The sequence below is a fragment of the Medicago sativa genome, chromosome 6 (assembly GCF_051527215.1).
Source record: "Medicago sativa cultivar Bolivia chromosome 6, Bolivia_mono, whole genome shotgun sequence".
Classification (NCBI taxonomy): Eukaryota; Viridiplantae; Streptophyta; class Magnoliopsida; order Fabales; family Fabaceae; genus Medicago; species Medicago sativa.
The window spans coordinates 17,562,476-17,584,390 of NC_140754.1; the positions used below are offsets into that span (position 1 = coordinate 17,562,476).

The 21,915-nt window shown below is 31.2% G+C and overlaps 2 protein-coding genes across 2 annotated transcripts; both read right to left on the bottom strand.

Moving 5' to 3' along the window:
• Window positions 1–1,626: 1,626 nt before the first annotated feature.
• On the bottom strand, window positions 1,627–4,337 carry LOC146913320 (lysine histidine transporter 1-like). The gene is made up of 7 exons (XM_085716515.1): window positions 4,186–4,337; window positions 3,353–3,736; window positions 2,795–3,188; window positions 2,375–2,483; window positions 2,182–2,273; window positions 2,024–2,092; window positions 1,627–1,925 (listed from the first exon to the last, which is right to left on the bottom strand). Exons 1-7 carry the CDS (start codon window positions 4,236–4,238, stop codon window positions 1,827–1,829), a joined length of 1,200 nt encoding a protein of 399 aa, XP_085572641.1. The 5' UTR covers window positions 4,239–4,337; the 3' UTR covers window positions 1,627–1,826.
• A 6,612-nt stretch (window positions 4,338–10,949) lies between these two features.
• LOC146913321 (lysine histidine transporter 1-like) lies at window positions 10,950–17,777 on the bottom strand. The gene is made up of 8 exons (XM_085716516.1): window positions 17,617–17,777; window positions 15,686–15,843; window positions 15,034–15,417; window positions 13,561–13,954; window positions 12,775–12,880; window positions 12,578–12,669; window positions 12,381–12,449; window positions 10,950–12,279 (listed from the first exon to the last, which is right to left on the bottom strand). Exons 1-8 carry the CDS (start codon window positions 17,680–17,682, stop codon window positions 12,181–12,183), a joined length of 1,368 nt encoding a protein of 455 aa, XP_085572642.1. The 5' UTR covers window positions 17,683–17,777; the 3' UTR covers window positions 10,950–12,180.
• Window positions 17,778–21,915: the final 4,138 nt, after the last annotated feature.

Genomic DNA, 21,915 nt, shown 5'->3' on the forward strand with positions numbered 1-21,915 from the left:
TAAAGAAAATGAGGATGCAAGTCATTAGAAAATTTCAATTAACAAAATATGATATATTGACATAAACAAGAATTAAAGTCATGAAAAAGATCAGACATGGAAAAGAAAAACAGAAAGAGCTACTTCACATTAGCCACATGTAACAAAGGAAAGAAAAAAGAACAATAGAAAATATTTGAGATAAATAAACAAATAGTGACACGAGTTAACGAAAGGAAAAAATAGACAGAAAAACAATCCTCACATAGTTTTCACGGTGCATTTGTGCTATAAGGTTTGGAGGGTTTATTGCTCCAAGAAGAGGAGTTGAATAGGTTGGAGGAGGTGGTGTATGGATATTTTGGAAGAGCCCGCCCCCTCCAAAGTAGTGGTGTTCTCTTGGACTCTACTGGACCGAAATTCAACTCAAGTAAATCTTGCAATTCGGCATTTGGTTAATCCAGAAGCTTCGAAAAATCGTGTGATGTGTGATAGGGGAAAGGAATCTGGACAATACCAGCTTTATTCAGAAGCTGCTTTATTCTTTCTATCACTCACTAGTTTTCCTCCATACCTGACAACGATTTTACCCTTTTTTTTTCTTCCTCTCTTGCAGAAGATACCCATTCTCTCTATTACCAATCAATCAATGACATTTTGTAGTGGTATTTAGTTATTAGCATGATATACAAGTAAATTTGTATTGCAAAACAAACATTTGAAGTTATGGGACACTACCAAAAAATAAAAACATTTGAAGTTATAGCAGACCATGAAGGCTGCTTGATAATTGATATGGTTATAACCTTAATCTCGGTGCCATATGCATTTTTCTAAGAAATTGGAGAAAGAAATATACAAAATTAAAATCATTAAAATACGACGCTTGTAGAAAAAGCAAAGCAAGCTAATCGATCAGCAAATTTGCCTCGGAAGTATACTTTAATCTTATATCTGATATCTAGAACCCTAGATACACTTTCTAAAAGCAACCCATAACAAGTGTCGACTATGACGCAACAAAGGAAACTTCAAAAAAAATTATACAACATTAGAGCTGTAACTAGGTTAAGACTCTTTCTATCATTGTAGTCATCGGTAGCTCAAATTATCGTCAAAATATTACAGTGGTGTAGCTGATGTGCATAACAGAAACACAGATTTGACCTACTTGATTTGCAGAATTGATCTCAATTATTCCCAACTGCTATGGATTTAAGTTACTCAACTATTTCGACCTAACACTCTTTGAAACAAATCCTGTATTATGGGTTCTTTGAAGATATACACTTTGCTTCCATTCCAAGCAATGAAAGGAATTTTCATGTGGCGTCCAATTTATGTTTAGACAGGACTAGAACTGGAACTTGCCCTACCAAGGATTTCACCACCTATATAATGTCATTGTCTCATTTTTATAAACATTTTCATTCATAACAAAATTACAAAACCTAACTCATATTATGTATCTGTAGTTTAATTTTCTCATCCTTTTTCATACATCAATCAAGCATCTATTATAGATGCTACAACACCAACCAAAGTCTCACAAAAAAAAGCTCACTTAAAACATTTAAGCTGGAAAAAAAAAATCACTGAATCTTCCACACAAATAAACATCATTTAATAAAATTTGAATAGAAGTAATTTCCTTCATTTTGTTCTTCCATTGAAAATCAAATATGTACATTGAAATTGGAAAATAGATAGTTCATTGGCAGGAAATAAATAAATCATAGAGAAAAGCATAGAGAAAATAGTTATCATCATTATCAAAGGAAGATGTAACTTCGTTATGATAACAAAGTTATAATTATTTTATTTGCATGACACCTCCCATTAGCTGATTAAGAGTAAAACTTGTAGGTCTTGGCATCAAGTATAATACTCCTCAATGCTCCAATGGGTGCTAGAATCATTATGCATACCCCAAGAACAATACATATCTGTAATATATGGAGCAAATATTAAACATGTGTTTATAACATTAAAAAATTATTAAAAAAATGAGAGAGAAAAAAATACAATAATTAAAGATACCTACCCAATTAATCCACCAAGACAAGCTGAATCTCTTTGGATTGTAGAGTTTAAGCCACATGATACATGGAAGCTGAAAATTTAATAGAATGAAAAGTTAAGCAAGATTATGATTATCCTAAGAAAATTTAGTAATTATATTTACAATTTTTCATGGCTTACAAAATATGTTGTTGGAGCAAAAGCAAATCCTCCAAAAAATCCTAAGAGGCCACCGAAAAATGGAAAGGTAATGGCAATGAACATTGTTAATGCTGAAAGAAAAAAACAATGCAAACACATTAAATCGAAGCATTTTACTTGATTAATACTTGTCATTAAAAATCAAAGTTGTACACTACTTTATTTCACTTACCCACGTATACATTACGCACAACAAAACGAAGCATTTTACTTGGTTTGAAATTCAGTTTCTCCACCAACCACTTATTTTCAATCATGTCAAACACCGGCATTGCAAAAACCTACACCAACAATCAAAATATGAAATTAAAATTACTTTGTTATCATAAAAAAAAATATATATATATATACAAACTACAAATTTTTAAATGATCTATAGAATTAACTTCTTCTTTTTATGAAATTAATTATGGAAACATATTTTCAAGACAAAATTGTCGTACCCAAAAGAAATGAGATCGATACTTTTAAATTTTAAGAACTACTTTGAAATTTACCTTTGATCATGACCTTATGATCCCATCTTAAAAATTTATGGACTAAATCAAAATAATGATTAACTAAAAAGTTTCGTAAAAGAATTAAATTTTACCTGATAGCTTCCAATCACATGTATAACCACAAAAAAGTTAGCCATTGCAATAAGCCAAGCTGGGTTTTCCAACGACACGAGGATATTATCCTTAACCTCATTGCCAAACACCCAATAACCAATAATAGAAACAGGGAAGTAGCACAAAGCGACAATAATGTAGGCGACAATAACACCTCTCCACATTGGACCCTTAGATGGTTTCTCAGGTGTAGACGGAATTGTTGCTTGTATCTCCAGCACCACGTTGTGTCCAGCAAAGGCAAATGCAACAGAGCCAAGTGCATTAAAGAAATTAAAGACAGATCCTGCGGTAGTTGTAGCCTTGCTACTATATTGTACATTTTCTAGTACTCCCTTGTGTATACTACCAGCCCAAGCAATTATAGAGTAACTGAAACACAAACATAAAAGATTTAAATTAGCATGTTTCATTCCACAAGTTGGATATAAAGAGTGGTGAAAATAAAATGAGTAAAATAATGGAATATTTGCATAATCCAAAATACATATTTGAGCCTAAAAAGTAATATAGAGAATAAAAAGATGTCGATATACCTCATGGACATGACTGCTGCCACCAAAGATACACCAGTAATGGAGTTCAAGTTTGGTAGATGAGACAATACAAAGTGAGCAGAGGCAAAGATCATAATGAAAAAGCTCAATTTGATTGGTTTGCAACTTGGACACACTGTATTGTGAAATTTTTGCAATGATGCACCTCCGGTGACCATGTAGACAATGTTCGACCCAATTTGAACCACAAGTTGTTGAGGCATCACAATCCACAACCCTAACTTTTCACCAAAAGCATGTTGCCCTAATTCATTATATGTATCAAGACGTTTTCCTGGAACCATCTCATGCATCTCAACCATTTGCCACAAGGTGTACAGTGTGATGATCCATGAAAGGACAAGTATAGCTAAACCTGGACCCCTGAGTAGAGTAAACAAATATTGATTCATTAAATCCTTCAAAAAATGAAAATAAATTTAAGTCGTACATATAATTTGCAACTTATACCATTCATTTTAGTGAAACCTTTATCAAGTACACCAGATTGGTAAAAAATAATAAATACAGTCAAATTATACTATAGTAAAGTAAAAACTAAAATAAAAATTATATTATATTATTTTTTTTAATATAAAAACAACTACAATATATAAATCCAATTTGCTTGGTTTTAAGTGATACTATATTTCTTTAAAAAAAAGTAATACTATATTTTCCTTAAAAAAAAAGTAATATAATATATTTGAAAACATAAGAATCATACAACTAATTATTTTTTGTTTGAAAGAAGGAATCATAAAACTAAGTTGTTTGTTTATTTTATTTTACAGAATATTTGATGGTAATTGTAATTAGGGTTTGAAATATACCATCCAAGAGCTGCCATGGCAAAGGGGAGACCAAGAACACCAGCTCCAACCATGGCAGTGACATTGTGGAAAGTCGAGTACCACCATTTTGCATTCCTTCCAGAATTACTTGGGAGTTCGTCTTCCTTTTGTTTTTCCAACTCTGATTTGCCTTCAATCTATTTGAAAGTGAACAATAAATTAATAGAGTTGTGGAAAGTGAACAATATATATATATATATATATATATATATATATATATATATATATATATATATATATATATATATAGAGGACATATCTAGTGAGAATGACATCTCTATGTGAGAATGTGAGAACACATTATTATCCCTTTAGATTAAAATGAATGGCTTAGATTTAAATTTCCAATAAAACATCACATGGACCATCACCTTCTTTTGTTCATCTCCATGACTGAAAAAAAAAAGATTGATTTCTCTTTTCATCTACTGCGGCAACAAAATCATCTTCATCTAAGACATGTGATTCCAAATTTGCAATAACCAGCAGTAGAAACAATAAAGAAGAAAATATAACAATTGGTTCAAGAAACTTTCGACAAATATTCAACCGAATAAAAGGGATATGTCCAATTCAACAATCTAAATCCTTGTGTCAAAAATTCAACAATCCAAATCCAGTTCAACACAGAGAGAAAGAAATAGGCTATGAGACATCTTGGTTTCCGTCGGAGAAGGGTTCAAAGGTGGGGCGCCAGATCCGGTGCTAGAAGAGATTTTTTTATTTCTCTCTCTTTCAATTTCTTTGTCTTTATTATAAAACATTTGGTTCATAGAAAAGACAATCGTATCTTCTTCCTCACCCTCGTCTTCAACGCCCACCTCCACCCCTTCAAAGGCTTCTCTGTTCATTATACCCATATTCGGCTCTGTTCTTTCTTTTTGTGGGTTGAATTGAATTTATTTTGTTGGCAGATTTTGATTTGAATCGTTGAGAGAAGAAAAGAAGGGGCAATTCAATATTATTTAGATTTTTTTTTCAAAAAGAAAAGGGGTTATTTGGATAGAGTGGATCATTAATTTAAAATTGAATCCAATTAATTGACTGAACAATAGAACTAGAATGATATGCAATGATTTTAATCCTGTGCTGAAAAATTCAGAATAGTAATGATGGTGAGATTGTAAAATTTTTAAATGAACAAGTTAGTTTTTTGATGAAGATACTTGTTGTTAATATGAACATAAGGTGAAGATGATGGTCGATGGAAGAAGATGAAAAGGTAAAACAGGTTTATAAGAATTGATAGACTAGAGAGAGGCACATGTGTGTCTTTTTAATCTGAATCATCTATTTTTGATCCAAGGGTTGAGAATTATTCTCACCATTCTCATATAACTAACTCATTCTCACTATATATGTCCTCATATATATATATATATATCTTTGTGTGTATAAGATTTGAATATATATAAAAAATTACTTAAAAAAGAGTTGCACTATCTTAACTTAATTAAAAAATGAGTCTGAGGTTCGAACCCCAACCCCTACATATAATAAATGCATGTTTTGAATTATTCTATAGAATCCGAATATTCTATATATGATATAGACAACTTCATCAAATTCAAAATTTCTTAAGCGCATGGATATGCCTATTTTGATTATTAGTCTCATCGCAATATATGATTACTTACACCTCTACAAAATTGATTAATTATAAGCAATATGAACAAAATAATAACCTCTACAAAAAAAAGAACGATATAATAAATAATAGTTAAACATAAAATAGGTTTGAAACAAAGACACTTACGGTTTGGCCGTGAGGAATTTCCATGACTGCACAACCGATAAAAGAAAGAAAGAGAAGTGAAGAATGATGTGGTTATTTGGATTAGCAGTGTTGTTATTTATAGGATAATCAAATAGAGATAATCAAGTAACAAACAAATAGAGTTTGTTATTTACACAATTTTGATACTTATTCAAGTAAAAAAAAAAACACAAAATTTGTTACTCAACAATTTTATTTTGTTTTTGGTTAACTAAAAAACGACAACTTGTTATGTATTTGTAACTAAACATCGCCTTTGTCCTCGTGCTTAACTCAGTTGATAGGGACAATGCATAATATATACAAGGTTCAGGGTTCGTGTTATTTGTAACAATTTTATTCAAACAAATTAAATTATATATGTTTTTTAAGTAATTTTTTCGTGCTAAGTGCTAACGTTCGAAAATTATGAACGTTGTTTTTTATGAAATTTTGATTTTGATTAAAAATAATGCAAGGTCCAGGGTTCGAACCCTGACAACGACCAAAAAACACTAAATATCGCCTTTAAAGGAGAAGGAAAAAGAAAAGAAGTGTTATTTGTAATTTGCAACAATTTTATTCAAACAAATTAAATTATATAATTTTTTTGTAAGTAATTTTTTCGTGCTAAGTGCTAACGTTCGAAAATTATGAACGGTGTTTTTTTTTATCACATTTTGATTTTGATTAAAAATATAAAAATGCTTTTTTCTTTCAAATTATAACAAATCATTATCTATTTCAATGACACCAAAAATATAACAAAAAAAATATAATCTAAATTCTTTTTTTTAATCACATCAACAACAATCTAAAAAAAGTTGTTTGAGGGTATAATTGTAATAATGAAAAAGTAAGTATAGATATAATCATCTAGTTTGTTACACTTTTTAAAGGATAAAAGTAAAAAAAATGGACATATATGTATATATACTCATATCCTGTTTGTTACACTTTTATTTTAATATTTGAACTATTGTATTTACCCGGCGTTGCCTGGGTTTAGATATATAATTAAGTATGAGCAAAATTTTGCATGTATAATATCAGCAAACAAAATTCACCATTGATTGGTATGAGAAAAATATCTTAATGGATACATGCGAATACAATAAAGTAAACTATATTTTAAATACTAATAGATTAATAGATACACATGCGGATGAAATTAACTGGATTTAGATTTTATTAAGGAAAAATTAACGGGATTTAGTAAAATTATCAACACATATAAAACAAAATAAACATTTTTTTAAGTATTTGGACTCGCAAAAATCCGTACCCGTTAGTAAAATTATACAATTATCGTAGTACTTAAGTAAAAATCTTCTCTTTAAGAAATAAAATATAACTGGATTTCCTAATTAATGATTTTTGTTTGATTAGTAATTTTTTGGCAAAGTGAAAGTGTGTGATATAATATTTCTGACTTATCAAAATAGAATGAATAAGTCTAAGAGATGTCACCTCAGTGGTAAGAACTTGACTTTGTAACTTCAAGAGACGTTGTCGAAATTTCACATGAAACACTTATAAATTAGTTTGTGATAATATTGAGAATTCAATACTTCACATGAAATACTTCAATTTTTTTCACATGAAGTACTTATCCAAATTTCAGATTTAATACTTCAATTTTTTTTGAGTATTTTATAGTTTTTTTTATTGGTTGTGATAAGATTGAGAATTCAAATAAGCTCAATATCTTTACTCCATTCATATTCAATTAGTTTGTTTCCTCCACTTTTGTGCGATTGCAAACGACAGAAAGTTTGACGTCGGAGCAAGGGATCATGGAGGTGGGCATATTGGCAGTGCGAATCTAGGTGTTGACTGAGTCATAGCAGAATTCGCCGATTAAAGAAGCAGTAGTAGAGATACATGATCCAAATGTCACATGATTTGCGGATAGCAAGCATCGAAGGGGAGGACAGAGAAGATCCTGGAGAAAGAGAGAGGGTTGTGACTGATGAGAGAAGAAAAGAGAGATACCCTTTTCAGAAAAGAAAAAAAAAGAGAAGATAAAGAGTGGATGTTTTGGTGAGTTCATGAGAAAGAGCGGGGTTTGGGACAATGGCGAAGCCAGAAAAAGTAGTTTGGGGTGTAAACACAAAATTAAAGTTGTAATAAGCATTAATCATGAAGTTGAAGTGTCGGAATTTGAATAAAAAACCTCGGGTGGGTACTTTAAAAAAATGAATTACATATTTTACCACTGCTAAAAATTATAAAACTGTTTTTTTATATAGTAGAACAGTTAATCACCCCCTCTACAAACTAGAAGGTATGTAAACTTCCGCTAACCAGTCAAGTATAACCATGACAAAATCATGTATAACACTTTTGAATCGTTGAAAACAAAAACCATTGAAAAAATTGTTTGAAATCTCCCAAAATGGCCTAAAATTTTTAATTATTAATTTTTTTCGGGTGGGTCACTACACCTCTTTGCAAGAATTTGGATGTGTTGAAATCTAAAACCCTCACAAAATTGTTCAAAATCTCGCAAAATAGGCCTATGATATAGTACTTTTTTAAATTTTTCCTAGTGGGCCACATGAAGGGCTCCACCTCTGGGTTGGGATTCATGAGGGAAGAAGAAAGAGATATATTTAATGGCATGAATAACATCTGGGTTATTGTATCTAATCCTCTTGACACTTGATTTACTACATGAATAACAGTTGGGTTGTTGCATGCATTCCTCATGAGATTTGGTTTATTGCATGAGTAACACTTGGTCGCTGCATGTAATTTTATTGACACTTGGTTTGTTGCATGTATTCTTCACGAGTCACGACACTTGGTTTATTGCATAGGTAATGATGAATAAAATATATAAATATTGACAAGTGCACCAAATCGTAACAAGTAATAAATTAGTAAGTTTATTGTTTCCACATTGATCGTCATTCAATTCGATAATTAGCGAAACTAATTTGAAAGTAAATAAAAGTAAAGAGATTAAAAAGGTTGCTGGGTTAGATTTACCCTGCCCATTAAAAACTACATTAGATTTCAAATATAAAATATATATTTGAGTAATTTTAATTGTCAAAAGAAGCTTGAGTAATCGTTTGAAAAGTAATATCATACTATTTACTAAGGATATTCGTGATATAGTTTGAATCAGTTTTGTGGAAAAAAATCACATATTACCAAAAAAAATGAATACAGGTGTATATATAAAAATATGTATGTATGTAATGTATGTGTGCGTGCGTGGTTATAATTGAATTTGGTTTTGTAAAAGTAATATGAAATTTGATCTGATTCAAGTAGTTTTCACAAAAAGGATATCTAGACACATCCAACAACATTACATTTTTTTAAGAGGCCAAAGACAATAGATTTAGAAGACACCTTCAAAGCATAAACTGTGCCTAGAATGGAACAAAAAAGTACACAATCGATTCAAGCTAAATAAATTAGTCAAGAACACAGACAAAAAAAATTTACAAGTCAATATAAGTCATATAAACCAACAAATTAGCCCACCATGAATTAAAGTCGAAGGAAAAATATGGTATGTGCACCTTCAACCTAGATATGGCAACAAAACCCGTATCTGCGGGTACCTGCTCAAAACAAATCCAATTTGATGGGTTTTTCCCGTTTAAATTGGGTTTCGGCATGAATTTAGGTTTTTCCCGATTTTAAAACACGGGTACAGGACGGGTAATGGGGATATATGTACTCAACCCGAACCTATACCCAAACCCGTCCCGAATGTAGAAAATCAATTTACTACCCCATTTCGGTCTCTCTCTTCTCCATCACCATAACCATCAATCATCATCATCTCTTTCATGGATAATGCATTACAACATCACACGTGGGGCTGAAAAATACTTCTTTTTTTTATTAAAAAAAATATCCATTGCGGGAATGGGAATGGGGCAGGGACAAGGACGGACCCACGTCTTGCACGTTGAGGGCTAAGGCCCTCACTACTTTTTCAAATCTTTTTTTTTTAATAACAATACATATATATACTACTCCATTGATGAATAAAGAGAATAATGATTAAATGCCTATATTTAATAAATTAAGTCAAAATTACACAATGTCTCTTAACTTAATTTTAGATAACACTTTCGTTTAATATCTTCTTTTTTTTTTTTGTCTTGATTAAGTCCTTTATGTTATAAAATGTCAACAGTTATCTTTTTTATGAAAATAAAAATAAATAACCAAATACTCCAAAAAAAATCATCGAACTCATAAAGAAATCCAAATCTTTATCTTGCAAACCTAGAAAATGAGATTTCATTGAAAAAACATCATAAAAATGACATGGTATTGTCATTTTATAACATAAAGGACTAAATCGGAACAACAAAAATGAAGGACGAAAGTGTTACATATTGAAATTAAGTTAAAGAACAAATTATGTAATTTTGTCATAAACTAAGAACCAAATATGTCTCAATTTCCAAATTGCAAACCCCATTCCAACTGAAAACATGGCAACTGCAACTATTGAAATAGTTTTCTTTATTATGAGTATTTAGAAGAATTGGACGCAAAATTGCATAGAAGATGAATGGTTTACTTGCATGGAGTATATTTTTAAGGACATTGAAAATCAAAAAAAATCATTCAATGTTTGAGTATGAAAAGTCGTAAAAAATGATTATGATATACATTTATGAGTTTTAAAATAAAATATTATATATATATGTTCAACAAATTTATAATCATATGCCTACACTACTTAAAATTTCTGGGTTCGTCCCTGGGCAGGGATACCCGAACCCGTCGGGGATGGGGATGTGATTCAATTTCTCATCCCGGTTGGGATGAGTAGGGTAACAGGTAAATATATGGGAGTAGTGTATGGGAACGGGGTAGGATATGGGAGTAGGGTATAGGGATGGGGTAGGTGAAACCCGTCCCCACCCCGCCACATTGTCATGCCTGCTTCAAACACAACCACAAGTAAAGCTGAATGCGCTATGTTAACTGATTCACCGATAAATCCTTGTTAAAAAATGAGCGTTGCGATCTTTTCAAATAATCCAAATACAAGAAAGACAGAACACCTGAAGACAAAACCTAATATCCTTCCTAAACATATGTAAGCCATCGAATTGTAAAGCATGCTCATGAATGTCAGAAGGATGAACCGTTGAAATTACCAACCAACTAAGAAGATAATGCTAAATACTACCGTAAAAAAAACAACCTAGAAAAAAAATTAATAGATTCTTCTTTCCTACACCCTTAAGAACATAATAACAATCGTTAGAGTAACACACCATGACGGAATAAATTATCTTTTGTTGAAATTCTTATCTTAAATATTCCCTAAGACATCAACGAAGATTTCAGAGGCATAACTTTGTTCCAGATTACTTCTAATTGGACGTCTTTGCAAGGCTGCATATATTGGTTGATGATCTGATAAGCATCTTTAATTTCATATCCCTCAAAAGAGTTATGATACAAAACCCATTTGTCTACATCATTATCCTTGAAAAAAGTCAACTAAAAGAAAAATATTGATTCAACTGATCTTCCTTCCCAAGCAAACAAACACCTTTTCCAACGATCAACACATTCCCATCAACCTCCGACCCTTTCCTCCTTATTTATGCAACAATAATTCTACGATCAACACATAATTTGAACAAATGCCTAAGTCTAGACCGCTGATGCCCCCCCCCCCCCCCCCCCCCCCCAATTCAGCCACGCCGTCATCAATAACACGACCAACCCTTTCATTGAACCAGATCTTTTCCCCTCCTCTCATCCCTTCATTGATATCACATAAATTCTTCCACGACACATACACGTTTCTCCCCCCTCTCCTAACACGACCCCTTCAACCCCATATTTTGTACCTAAGACTTTAAACCAAAACCCTCCCTAATCAACGTACAACCTCCAACACCCCTTTCATAACAAATCCAAATTAAATACCCTTTACTTTGCCTTTTTAATTATTACTACGAATTAAGAGCAATTGCTTTTTTAATTTGAAAGAACTATTAATGTAATTTCTTTTTACATAATACAATTCCAAAAATATATCTACTTAACATGACATGACATGATTGAATACATGTGTAAAAAAGTTTTATACTGTCAATGTATACAGACTAAATATTCTATACATTTTTATTCAAAAAAAACAACTACAATTGATACGTTCTCTTATATGTATGATCATATCACACCTTTCCATGACTGATTTAAAATGGAGAAGGACTCTATGAGTAAAACTTGTAGGTCTTAGCTTTAATTATGATTGTCCTCAATCCCCCAATAGGAGATACAATCATTAAACATATGCCAAGCACAATGCATATCTGTAATAATAAGTGAAGTAAAATACGTTAAATATTAGCTTAAAAATGATGAATTATATGAAAAATAACTTGAAACAAAATCAAAATTCAAATATACATACCCAATTAGCCCACCATGACAAGCCAAATTTTCTTGGTTTGTAGATTGAAAGCCACATGATACATGGAAGCTGGAAATTCAATAAAATCAATAAGCAATGATAATTTTAATATTCCGAAGGAAATTTATAAAATATCCTTGGTAGCTACCAACTGAACTACATTTACGGGACATAATTTTCAATTGTTAATGACTTACAAAGTATGTTGTTGGAGCAAAAGCGAACCCTCCAAAAAATCCTAGAAGGCCATCGAAAAAAGGGAATGTAATAGCAATGAACATTGTGAATGCTGAAAAGGGAAAAAAAAATTATATTGTCAATGCATTGAACCAAAGTAAAAATATTTGAAAAAATTGACATAATAAATTAATTCCCATACATAGAGATTACTTACCAACATATACATTACGCACAATAAACCGAAGCATTGTACTTGGTTCAAAATTCATTTTCTTCACCAACACAGTTTCAATCATGTCAAACACAGGCATTGCATAAATCTATATCACAAAAAACAATGAAATTAGTATATTTTAGTTTACTTTACCAAAATAATAATGCAAGAACACATGTTATGTGGAACTTGCATGATTTAGTGGAAATCATTTGAATTGTACTAATAGAAAAATGTGGAAAGATTATTTTAGAGCGTGTTACTAGCACTCCTCATATCAAAGACAATCATTTGTAATTATTGAGCAAAACATATCATACAATCTTAAGTTATTTAATTGTATTAGATTGATCCTTTAAGTTTATTTTGTCTCACATACAAGTATTAGATTGGAAAAAGGTGCTTCTAAGATAAGTCACCAACTTTGTACCTACCATATTAGTAACATAACATATATGTGTATTTTTGTAACATAATGTGTGGTAAGGATAACAATATACACATAAAATAACTTAAATTACCCATGTGAGGCCAAAAAAACTCAGATAACTAATTTGATACAATTAAAAACCTTAAAGAAACATGTCCCCGTGAGCATAGCTCAGTTGGCAGGGACATGCATTGATATATGCAGGAGCCGAGGTTCGAACCCCAGACACCCCACTTATTCACCTTGAAAAAAGTGAATTCTAGCCGCTAAGCTACTTGATAAAAAATAAAAAAACTTAAAAAACACAAAGTGTATTTTACCTAATGATTAATAGCATAAGAGAAACAAAATTTTACCTGATAACTTCCAATTACATGAATAACAACAAACATGTTAGCCATTGCAATAAGCCATGCAGGTTTCTCTAAAGATATGAGGATGTCACCATCAACCTCATTTCCAAATATCCAATAACCAATAAGAGCAACAGGGAAGTAGCATAAAGCCACAACAATGTATGCAACAACAACTCCTCTCCACATTGGAACTTTGGATGGTTTCTCAGGTGAGGATGGGATTGTTGCTTGGATCTCCAACACCACATTGTGTCCAGCATAGGCAAAAGCAATAGTGCCAAGTGCATTAAAGAATTCAAAGACTGTTCCTGCAGTACTATGTGCCTTATATCCATACTCTACATTGTCTTGTTTTCCTTTATCTATACTAGCTGCCCATGAAATTGTAGAGTAGCTGTAGAAATATGCAAATACCAAAGTTTAAATTAACATGTTGTCTAGTGCTTTCATTAATTTGTATTCTTAGTCATTAAAGTTTTTGTCATGGTTGATCTTCTATGTTATATGAAGATTAAAATGCTCCTATTTCAAGTAGTATTTCAAACTTGATTTCTAAATATGGTATACAACCGTTAAACATGGCAACAAAGTCCATACCCGTGGGTACCTGTCCGAACCAAACCTAAATTGACAGGTTTTTCCCGCTTTGAATAGGTTTGGGTATGTGATTGGATTTTCCCCGATTTCAAAATACGGTACATGACATGTAATAGGGATATAAGTACCCACGCCGAACCTATATCTAAACCCGTCTCGAATGTAAAATCAATCTATTATCCCTTTTATATAAATAAAAACTTAAACTCTAAATCATTTCACTTACACAATCAATGTCCCAGTCTTTTATAAGACACTCACTTCTCTAAGTTCTCTCTCTTCTCCTTCCATATCTCACACCCTCGGTCTCTCTCTTCTCCATCAACATAGCCACTGATTGATATAATGTATTTGCTGGATAATGCATTAACATTGAGCCAGGGGCTGAAAAATACTTCCTTTTTAATTGAAAAAATTATCCGCTCGGGGATGGGGATGGGGCAGGGATTTCCGAACCCGTTGGGGATGGCGATAAAATTCGATTTCTCATCCCCGTTGAGTATGGGTAGGGGAACAGACAAGCCTTTGAGAGTAGGGTATGAGGACGTGGAAGGTAAAACCTGTCCCCACCCCGCCCCATTCTTCGTAGTATTTTTCTCATTCAACTAGAAAAATTGGATTTGGATTAGGCGCAACAACTACATCACGCAGTACTACATCTCGACCGCTCGATCTAAGTCGAGAGATGAGTTCAGTTATTTGTGTGAAACTTAATGTATAATATGAACTGTCTAGTGCCAAATTAGCGACGAAGATCGCTTATAGCGTGAAACTGTATGCTACATTAACTACAATAAATCCGATCCAAAAAATTAATAACTTGAGAATTATCATTGAATGAAAATATTTTTAAAAAAATAAAAGTTTTATATATACCTGAAGGACATGACTGCTGCTGCCAAGGACACACCAGAAATTGAGTTGAAATCAGGGAGATGAGATAACACAAAGTGAACTGAAGCAAATATCATGATGAAATAGGTTAACTTTATCTTTTTGCAGCTTGGACACACAATATCATGGAACTTTTGCAATGATGTTCCCCCAGTGACCATATAAACAATGTTAACACCAATTTCTACCACAAGTTGTTGAGGCACCACAATATAAAGACCTAGTTTTTTTCCAAAGGCATGCTGACCCAGTTCATGATATCTATCAAAGCGTTTTCCTGGAACCATTTCATGCATCTCAACCATTTGCCAAAGTGTGTATAATGTGATGATCCATGAAAGAATAAGTATGGTTACACCTGGACCCCTGCACAATACATTAAGGGAAATCCCTTCTTTAAAGTAAACTCATATGTAAAATCCATGTGTTTGAATAAAATTTTGCAGAAAAATTCATAATATTTTAAAAATAAAAATGAAACATATAATATAAGACGGAGGAAGTAACACTTAGATGGAATAAAAAAAAATTCTTGCAAGATTAAGGAATTAAAACATACTTAAATATAAATAAGATTTTTTTAATAGAAAAAAGCTCATGCTACAATGCAATTTGGATTTGAATTGAAGTATACCATCCAAGTTGTGCCATGGCATGGGGGAGACCTAGAACACCAGCTCCAACCATGGCAGTGACATTGTGAAAAGCTGAGTACCACCATTTTGCATTCCTTTTAGATGTAATTGGAAGCCACTCATCAATTCTCTTGTCCCTCTCTGATTTTTCTTCAATCTGTTTAATAACACAAAATTAAATGGACATCAGATTAATTTAAGCTACATGTATAATCAATCTATATCCTCATATGTATGTATGTATGTATGTATGTATGTATGTATGCTTGCCTGCTTTTAAGAACGCGATATTGTTAGTGTTATTGAAAAAGATAAGAATACTGCGTTCAATAAGGTAAAAGATATCGCATGGATTATATTTGTTTTATTATTGGTAAAAGATAAACAAATTTGTTACTATTTAAAGTCACAAACAACCATACATATAACTTTAATCAAAATAAAATTTTCATAAAAAAATATTGTTTATAATATACACGTGTTAGCGAAGTAAAAAAAAAATGGACAAACATGCGTAGGAATGTCCGTCTGAATGTTAGTTTCAAATAAAAAAAAATAACTGAGTAATTTAGTTGTAAAAAATAGTTTGAGTAATAATTTTGAGGCAAGTTGACCTATTTACATAAAAAATAATGTTTACACCTCACAACTTATACAAAGAAATAAATTGTGTATAACGTCACACTATCCTAAAGTTAAACTTGGTTGGTTGACATTAAGATGTTTATCATGCCTTATCTCTTTACCGTAATAATAATTTCTAAAATTGCTTATCTCTAACTAGATCTAGATCTTGAAATTTTGACTTTTAAAATGCTTTTGGGTCAATGGAATCAAACAAGTTAAACTTTTTTTTTTTTTTTTATAGCAAAAATAAGTCAAACTTAACTAACGTTGAAAGGCAAGTGTACGAAGAAAAAATGTATGGCCTACATGACACACTGATAGGTTGAATTTTCTGTTTAAAGAAAAGTAAAAGGTATGACCTGTCCTATATGATGCATCTTATTTTGTTTATACTACCCATGCTTCTTATTATATTTCTCATTTGAAATAGTCAAAACTTTTAAGATAGTGATATTTATACCAATTTTTAATACAAAACAATATATTAAAACTAAAATATCGCACATAATTATTTCAAAATGAGAAACATAATATAAGATAGAGGAAATATTTCAATTTAAATGGTTATTTATTACCAACAATGAATTAGTTCAAGTGGTAGAGAACTTGGATCTCTTAAGCAAGTTATCATGTGTGTGGAGAAAATTTGGCTGAAAATGGGGAGAATTCATTTTGTGTGTCCTATAAGTTTCTTATTGAAGATTAGTCATCATTAAATGGTGGTAGAAACTTCATACCAATACCATGCTTCTTATTATATATATTTCTCATTTGGAATATTCAAAACTTTAAGAAAGTGATATTTATACCAAATTTTAATACAAACTAGTATACTAAAACTAAAATATCTATGTATAATAGCACACAAATATTTCAAAATGAAACACATAATATGAGATGAGGAAGTATTTCATTTTTCGGACCTCTTAAATAAGTGATCATACACATAGAGAAAATTCAGTTAGAGGGGGAGACCCATATTCATGTTTTCCATACAATTTCTCCGATAAAGATTACTCACCATTAAGCAGCAATAAAAATTTCGTACCAATAACATGGTAAAAAAAAAAAAAAACTTATTTAGTTTGGGGAGTTTGCATATAAATTAAACTCTTACTTTTAATAAAAAATCATGAGTTGTACTAAAAAATAATTATAATCTGACATGTTGTAAAATATCTACCAAAAAAAGAATAAAAACAAGAGAAGCAAATAATCTTAAGAGTAATGAGATGGTGTAAGATATGTTATATATAAGAGAGAAAAGATACAATATATGATCATTGAGAGAAATTAAACTTACAGGTCTCTGGTGATTAGGACTTGAGTTGGGATGACCATTTAGTGATTCAGTTTCCAAACTTGCCATATTTGCCAAAAAGTGAACAAAGGAAACCAGAGAACAACGTTTTGGTTTGGTTAGAAAATAGCAACCAAACTTATGATATGGTGTGATTCTAATCTAAATGAACATTAGTATAATGTGTATATTTATAAGAACTACTAGTATATCTTGCCACGTTTGATCACTCATAGTCATAGTATATACTTGGAGTATTTATTTTGTAGAATAGTCATAGTATTACTCATTAAGAATTAGAAATATTGTCTAAGTCAAATATTGTCTCATTGTACAGCAATTTACTAATTGTTTAATTTTTCAAGTCAAATATATGCTGTATTTATTCATTTCTAAATTTACTTCCAGTTCCACATGAGTTGTATGAAATGTTATTTAGGCATAAATTTAGGATATCTAAATCCCACACACATTAAATGATTAAACTAATTTACACACACATTTAATGAAGTATAAAATTTTTGTTAACGCAATTTAGAGATGTAATCAATCAAGTATTAGTTGTTAAAAATGGATTTCTCAAAAATATGTAGAGTTTGAACATCAAACTTGACCTTGAATTATAAGCGAACTTTATGTAACAAAGTTTCAGATAGCCCGCATAAGTTTGCACTAATACAATATTTATTTAATTTTGTAAAAACAATAAAACTGATTTTTTTTTTATTTTGTAAGTAAATAATCTTAATCTTAAATCTAAACACAAAAAAAGAATATAGTATTTTGAAACTAAGGAAAAAAAAAACGGCTTCGACGTGTGGAAAATAAAAGTCAAAGAAAAAAGAGTTCTTAGACGTGACGTACATGAAATTGTATAAACAAATAAAGTAGAAAATTGTATTGAAATTTAGAAGGGAAATCGTTGACTTTGAATTGAATATTATTTTAGTATACTATACTATGTTTTTGAGTACCTTATTTTCTTCGTCGTGGCTGAAATTTCGGGGAAATACTATGTATCCAATAGTCATTAGCCAACAGTAACGTCAATAGAATAGTTTTATGCATTGAGAATGTGATTGAGAGAGGGAATAATAATGGAGCAAATGAGTTGGTTGAAGAACCTAGACACATGGAGGGAGGTTCATACAAGTGATTGGGAATTGGGAGAAGGGAGGAAAAGACTGAGAAAATTCCCAACATGATCATTATGTAATATAACATGTAACGCATGAGCAACATAGGAAGATGATGTAAGGTACCGACGTAATGTTGGGAGTGTTGATAACTTGACTTTATTTTAAGAAAAGAATCTGAAGTCAATATTTGTAATCGTGTATTAAAGAGGTAATTCAATAATGGTAAAAAATTAGATGTTTTGTTGATGACTTGATGATTAGTCTCATAATATGTGTAAAAGATCTAAGCCGTAAGAATAGGGTGAAGATCCTCTCCATTTATTATCCTCTCCATTTCTACCATTTGAAAAGATAAAGACACATAAAAAAGTCAAAAGTAATTAATCATGGTGGGACCCACTTTATGGTAGGACCCACTACCTATTAACTACTAAGAATAAAGGTGACTATTGAAGTTAAAGATCCTAATTGCGGTTGGTTAGCACAAAAGAGAGGCGATATAAAGTTATCTTAGTAGTTAGAGTGGGGAAGTTAAAGAGTATAGTATAATAATAAAGAAGTTGGGAGTTTGATATCTATACTATTACAATAACTTGTCGTTTCAAAAAATAAACACGAGCAACATATGTAAGAGCATTCAAGGGTTGATTTGGATTGTCTTCTAAAAAATAATTGATCTAATTAAAGATGGTATGAATTTGAGACTTCGTCCCTTGAATCCCCTCAATGACAAAGTCAATGGCAGATCTTGCTCAAAATGTTAGGAAGAGCGACAAAAAGGAAACAATGTCATCTTGTTCATTTTTGTTGTTACCTGTTTGAGGTTAAGGCGGTGGGATGAAAAACTCAATGTTAACATGTGGAGGAACCAATAAAAAATGGAATAGAAAACGAAACTGAGTCATCCACATAACTTTCATTCCTCATTTCTTCTTTCTTTAATACATAGAAATTATTTAACTTTAATTTTTCTTAATAACATTCACTCATTTACTAACATGTCATTTTGTTTTTATATTACTTATTTAAAAAACAAGTTAATGTTTGACAACAAAAAAAAAGGTTAATTTTTTTTTAATATTTACTTATTTAAAAAAGAATTTAAATTTTGAATTAATTTTACCTATATAGTATCGGTACCTAACCAAATTTTAGGTATCAGTATTTGTTTATTTGAAGTCTATATTCGCCCTATTTATCTGTCATTCTTTTAAAGTATATTTATAAGAGAGTAGACACACATGATGGATTAGTGATGTTCATTTTAACAAGTGGATCCACTAATGAGTCGTTGTAATCTATCTCTCTCTCAAATAGACAGTAAACATAACTAGATGCTAGATAAGTTGAGCAAATATGGAATCAATATACCCAATATTGAGTAAAATTTTGGAGAACTGTTCACACTTTTTGGCAAAGATTCTCAGGAACTTACATTTAATTGGACGTGATCTTTTCTACACCCATTTACTGTTCATCCAACTCAATGGAATGTTTTTTGTCCTTTAGCAATTAAAGAATTAATTTTATCAAGGATAAGGACAAGGAAATAACAGGAAAATCTAATAGATACAGGCAAATAACAGGAAAACCGTCATTGATATTCTCAAAATCTAGCTGAATATAAATTGTTTCATTTCATTAGGGAGGCTGTAACTGAATCCAATTAGAAATTAAGATAAGCACAACTATAATATCAATATCAATAACTCACAATCAAGCACTGACTATAGGCACACAGGAGCCACCGAAATGCAAAGAAAAGCAAAGTGACATTTATATATTAATTTGTTGTGTTTTAATGGTTGTTAGGATTTGGAATTGAAAACAATAACAGTCGTTTAATTGCGCAAATAAACTACAGTAAAAAATCTGAGAATTAAACGTGGTTAATTGAATTTGTGGCCAAACTACTCAAGTAAATAAATAAATTAGATAGAAGTGGTTGAAAAACTCAATATTTGTTTGGAGCAAGGAATGAATAACTTAGTTTTAGGTAGCACGTAAAGAAGAAATTATGGACGGAAGTGTTGTTTAAAACTGAGATAGGGGACGAAATATGTAATTTTGCCGAAATAGAGTTATTGCTAAAATCTGCGAGCTTTAACTAAAATAGACAGATGGTTCCAAAAACTCAATATTTGTTTGGAATAAGAAATGAATAACTTAGTTTCGTAACGCTTAAGGTCTTTCATGTTTAGTGCTCAGTTGTCTCATAGATAACTAAATCAAGACAAAAAAAATTATGGATGAAAGTGTTGTTTGAAATTGAGTCAGGGGACGATATATGTAATGTTGCCGGAAAAAAATATTACCAAAATCTCCAAGTTGAGTAATTGAAAGTTTTGCTTAATATTTAGGTTGTTTTTAGTATTAAACAAATAAATAAATAAAATAGATAGACGAGGTCCAAAAACTCAATATTTGTTTGGGTCAAATACCTGTTTTGGTCCTTTAAAAATTCAAAGGACTAACTCAATATTTTTATCAAACTTAAAGGACTAAAAGATGTATTTAACCCAAAAAATATTATTAAAATTTGAAAGTTTAGTAATAGAAAATTTTACTTACTATTAAAGTATGTAGTTTTGTTGAAAAAAAGAGTAATTACTAAAATTCTTCAAAAACAAAGGTAATGCTTATGTGTAAGGTAAGGAGTCTACCTAATCTTGAGTATAAGCTAGGTGGCGAAGGGTTAGGGTCTTAGTTGGAGTCTATTACTTGTCATATAGAGCTCTAATGATGTGCTAACCAAGTCTCACCCATATTGTCTAATTCATTCAGTCATAGCTCCCTGTAACATTCTTGGGACTATACCATTGTAGCTTATCGTCTTACGTTTTGTGATGCTTCTTGGGACTAATTCATTCAGTCATAGCTTATTGTAGCTCCCTGTAACAGTCTATTACGTTTTATATTGTCTTATCACTGGATTATTGTGATGCTTATGATGCTTATACCATTATGTCCCTTGTGCCATGAGGTGTATAAAACACTAATGTTTGGACAAATCGAATCATTCCCAAAAGCTTTGTTCTACTTGAGTCTTGGATGGATCCACCGCTTAAAGGTTTGTGTGATGTTGTTCCTGGAGCTCTTGCATTGCATGGTCAACGATGGTTCGAATTTATAGGCTATGGAAGGTCCCTCCTGCCCTTTTTGA

Coding starts and splice junctions, on each gene's coding strand:
- LOC146913320 (XM_085716515.1), bottom strand. CDS start 4,238: ATGGTTGGAGCTGGTGTTCTTGGTCTCCCCTTTGCCATGGCAGCTCTT. Junction 2,484..2,794: donor ATGTGATTGGAAGCTATCAG/GTAAAATTTAAT, acceptor TTGTTGGTGTAG/GTTTTTGCAATGCCGGTGTT. Junction 2,093..2,181: donor TTGCTCCAACAACATATTTT/GTAAGCCATGAA, acceptor TTAAATTTTCAG/CTTCCATGTATCATGTGGCT.
- LOC146913321 (XM_085716516.1), bottom strand. CDS start 17,682: ATGGCAAGTTTGGAAACTGAATCACTAAATGGTCATCCCAACTCAAGT. Junction 15,418..15,685: donor GCCATGGCACAACTTGGATG/GTATACTTCAAT, acceptor TGTATTGTGCAG/GGGTCCAGGTGTAACCATAC. Junction 12,280..12,380: donor TGTCATGGTGGGCTAATTGG/GTATGTATATTT, acceptor TTATTATTACAG/ATATGCATTGTGCTTGGCAT.